Genomic DNA, 4,462 nt, shown 5'->3' on the forward strand with positions numbered 1-4,462 from the left:
AAGATGGTAGTTGAGTTTAAGATAATGGCCGTTTTTCTTTCTCATCTATGCAGTTACTATGAAGTAGCACATAGCTGCAGCAACAAACATAGCTAGGCTGTGAGAGAACAACGATCTCTGGTGTGGACCAAATAAATTTGCGATTTTCAGCAGCTTTCAAATACATAATTATATAAGCCCCCCAGTGGCACAGCGGTATGTCTGCGGACTTACAGCGCTAGAAACCGGGTTTCGATACCCGTGGTGGGCAGAGCACAGATAGCCCTTGTGTAGCTTTGTGCATAATTGAAAACAAAACAAAACATAATTATATTGACCAGGATCATTAACTGAAATATGGATTGTCCTTTGGTTTATACCAGATTGTAATAAGTATCATATCAATAAGTTATAATTAAGTAATTCAACTTTCACACCGCAGTCCTTGGACATGCCTCCCTGTTTTGATTTTGCAGGTCACAAGTAAAAGGTAATATAACTACCCAGAGTGACAATGGATGATTTAACCAGCATCTCCATACCACCATTAACCAGAGTGACAATGGATGATTTAACCAGCATCTCCATACCACCATTAAAGCGGATCCGAAAGGACTTTTTTTCATCCATTGTTCTAATGAGGATCTCGACTCGAGACTAGTATCATCACAAAACTATGAGTCAGGGAAAACTTTGCCGAGGGCTGCTGAAATCTGAAAGCATGGTCGCATCTTGATTCTGTCAAAAGACTTGGCAGAGAGAAAAATTCCAATTTCAGTGTCACCAAAAATGTCGTAGCATATTCACGATGAAAAAAGTTCTTGAATCTGTCACAAGAGGAAATACCGAAGATGAAACTGCCACTGCCACGAATCTTAAACCCGAAAGCCTCACAATATTTCATTGCATTAATGTGACATTCTTAGCTATAAAAAAAAAGTTATATTTTAATTTAAACGCAAAGATGCGCAATTTGAGCTTTATGACCCTTCAAGTTTATCATTGAGCCATCGCAATGGAAAGAATTAGTGCAAAAGAGTAAATACACCAATATGTTTCAGTCATGTAGTCGAATCACAAGTTACAACCCAATAGCTACAATAAGTAAAGATTTGCCCTTTTTATTTTATTGACGAGGTATTTACTTATTTTTAAATTTTTTCTTGCGTCCTTCTCTTTCTGGAACTTAAAATCTCTTTTCCTTTTTCGTTATAACCAGTGTCACAAAAGTTTTCAACTGCATGACATGGATTAGAATTGTTAACCAATTTAATTGTATTCCATTTTCTCTAGAGCAAGGTAATTTATATATAATGTGTTTTTCCAATAGTTTTTTAAAGTCTTTGACTGTGTGTGTGTGTGTTTTTATAGTAAGCTACATCGGGCTATCTGTTATGTCGAACTGCTGATTTTAGCGTTGTAAATCCAAAGACTTACCACTGTCCCCCTGGAGAACTAAAAGTATTTGACCACACACACACAACTGCATCCTACATTGATTCACACTATGTGTTATTTTGTTGGCCAACTCCTTCTACAATTTTGGAATTAGCAATACATGGAGTCTGCATGGCTAGAAGGATATCCTTATCTATATGGCGTTTCCCTTTATCAAATGGAGGCGGGGGGTTAAAACACGTCCGGAAAGTCACCCAAACATGATGTATATCTAGAAATAGGTTTTCAAAGTCGCTAAGCCCGAATCTGACATCAGAGCTTCTGTTTTTGGGCCTCCCCGGGATCCTTTGGTGCCATATTTGAAGCTGTATTCACATGTTTTCTCACAGACAGCCAGACCAAACTTGGCTCATGTGCTCAGTTAAGGTGGCTTTTCCGGGGACAGACTCCCATGGGGTACCCTTCCTTCAGGCTACACTAACTTGTGGTGTGTTAGCATGTTTATGAACTTGTTTTTGCATATGCAATATGTTAGCAATGTCATTTCGCAAATAAGACTGTTAAATTAAAATTATGATGTCAGAATTTTTTACAGAATGTTGAGAAGTACATTTACATTGTTAAATATATGCAACTACTTTATGCTTTTGCGGTTTCTGTTTGTTCGTTTGAAGTTAAGCACAAAGCTACACCATGGTTTATCTGTGCTCTGCCCACCATGGTATCGAAACCCGGTTTCTAGCGTTGTAAGTCCACAGACATATCGCTGTGCCACTGGAGGGCTGCGGTTTCTGTGGTGTATTCTTATACTTGAGATGATTTTGTGCTTCTGCTATGTTTTGAAAAAATATAGTTTTGGTGTTAACAGGCCTTTCAAAGTTATATATATATATATATATATTTATAAGTTTAGAATTTACCACCTTAAATTGGTTATTCTAATTGTCTAACCCTAAGTAGCATTCCGCTAGTATTTTTTCATCTGTATCCAAGTTATAAATTAACTTTAAAGAAACTTTTCTGCTTATATCTTATAGAGAAATTTTATATAATAAATGGTGTCATTAGACCTTATAATACAGAACCATAATCTTAAGTATTTTTAAAACAAAAATTGTTCTAGAATCTTTCTTACAAACATATCGATAGATGTCAGCACTAACGGAGGTTAAGATATAGTAATTTCATAAATGATTCAAGTTGTTTATGTTTTCAGTGTTACTTTAACTCGTAGTAAAATTGTTATAATTATTGCGATCAGATAGATGAAGTTTTTACTTTTTTTAGCTATGTTTGTGACTCAGATGGTTAAGATTTTTTCATGTAAATCATCTGGTAGATTTAAAACTCTATGTATGACTTGAAGGATTAATTTAGTTATCATGATATAGAAAAGGGTATTTTCTATATACGAATTGATTGATCAATAATTTATTTTCCATGTCTTTAATGTTGGTGCAAGTGTTTTGTATCTTATGTTCATAGTTATTATTTTTCAGAGCTTCTTAAGCTATATATGTGTAGCTTGCTATTTCTCTGGGACCGCTAAGAAACTAGCAACTTGATTAATTGTGGTGAAAGTCTTTCCAAGAGAGTCTAGATTACGCAACTACAAGGTGGATTTAGTGCAGTGCGAGTGACGCGTGGAAAGTAGATATAGTCCCAGACCCGGTAGTTCATACAGGGTAGGGTAATTTTGCTTCCGTTTTTTGGGGAAATCCGGTTATAAGAAAGCACGTTCGTTTAGTATAAATATACTTGAGAAAAAAGCTGTTAGGGTTTTATTAGATTCTTATTACCTGTTCAAAGTTCTACTTGAGGGTTTAAATAACCGATTCTTGATTTTTGAGGGTTTTGAAGCCCCTGTTTTGTCCTTAGAGAGTTCCTGCAACTGATATTTAGGTACTGTGTTAACCAGGTGGGCTGAAATGGGTTCTACTTTTAGTTTCTTTAGTACACCACAATTCGAGGTGCATGTGGTGACTGGAAATCGCCGTGGAGCAGGGACAGATGCAAATGTGTGGCTGACAATTTACGATGAGCATGATCAAAGGACTCCTGTGGTCAAGCTGAATCACCTTTGGAAGAATGACCACGAACGAGATTCTACAAGTAAATACCCTATTCCTCCAATAGAGGGCTTCGGTAAAGTTCATAAAATTGAGTTCTGGCGAGATTCCTTCGGTGTGGGCCACGCTTGGTTCGTAGATAGAATTGAAGTTCATCATGTAGCTTCAGGGAAGGTGTTCTACTTCCCCATACACCGCTGGGTGGACGCTAATGTCCACTATGTGGTTCACGAGTTCGATTGTACTCTTCCTAACGAAGATTATTGTAAAGAACAGCGCCTATCTGAGCTCAGTCGGATCAAGAAAGATTATCAGATCAAGGTGCACGTACCAGGTGGACCAGCACAGGTTAGAAAAATTTAAAGATGTTTTTATAATACTCGTCTAACTATTTAACGGCTTTTTTAACATTATATTTACAGGGTGCTTTAGATCACTCCCACATCTTCTTAAGGATTAACTCCATTAACTAAAAACTCCGTAAAAGAAAAATGTTCAATGACAATCCACTTTTGGAACACTTTAAAACCATGGTTTGAACAAGTTTCATTTGAGGTCAACTCAACCCGCAACGTGTTTGATCATATTTGATAGTAAGGAGACTATTATAAACCCACAGATATATCTATCTATATATATATATAATATGATAATGCATGGAGGTTTTGAAAATGGGTCATCAGTCTGTAAAGAAAATCGTTAATAAGATGCTTTAAAATTTCCAGGTGAGAATTTCAGAATATACAGATTATATTTTTTATTTGATATTGTTATAGTCGTAGTCTGCAAAACTCTTTATTGTAACCGTTAATATTGTGAATTAGCATTAGCTTCAGATCGTTTAGATTTATCTTTTTAAGCATAGCAAGTTTGGTTCTTGATAGGAAACATCTTAAAGTTGCCTTCATACAGAGGGTTGAATGCGTTACATCGTATCGAAACCCGGTTTCTAGCATTGTAAGTTCGCAGACATACCGCTGTGCAACTGATGGGCTTCGCTTTTGGTTAAACTAATA

At 36.3% G+C, this 4,462-nt stretch overlaps 1 protein-coding gene across 1 annotated transcript in view; it reads left to right on the plus strand.

The window, feature by feature from the left end:
• The first annotated feature begins 3,111 nt into the window (after positions 1 to 3,111).
• The window catches only part of LOC106458460 (allene oxide synthase-lipoxygenase protein-like), a 15,171-nt gene continuing 13,820 nt past the window's right edge, over positions 3,112 to 4,462 (plus strand). Inside the window, exon 1 of the mRNA XM_013917982.2 lies at positions 3,112 to 3,794. Within this exon, the coding sequence (XP_013773436.1) occupies positions 3,306 to 3,794 (489 nt within the window). The 5' untranslated portion in view covers positions 3,112 to 3,305. The remainder of the gene's footprint in view (positions 3,795 to 4,462) is intronic.

The sequence above is a fragment of the Limulus polyphemus genome, unplaced genomic scaffold (assembly GCF_000517525.1).
Source record: "Limulus polyphemus unplaced genomic scaffold, Limulus_polyphemus-2.1.2 Scaffold23, whole genome shotgun sequence".
Lineage (NCBI taxonomy): Eukaryota > Metazoa > Arthropoda > Merostomata > Xiphosura > Limulidae > Limulus > Limulus polyphemus.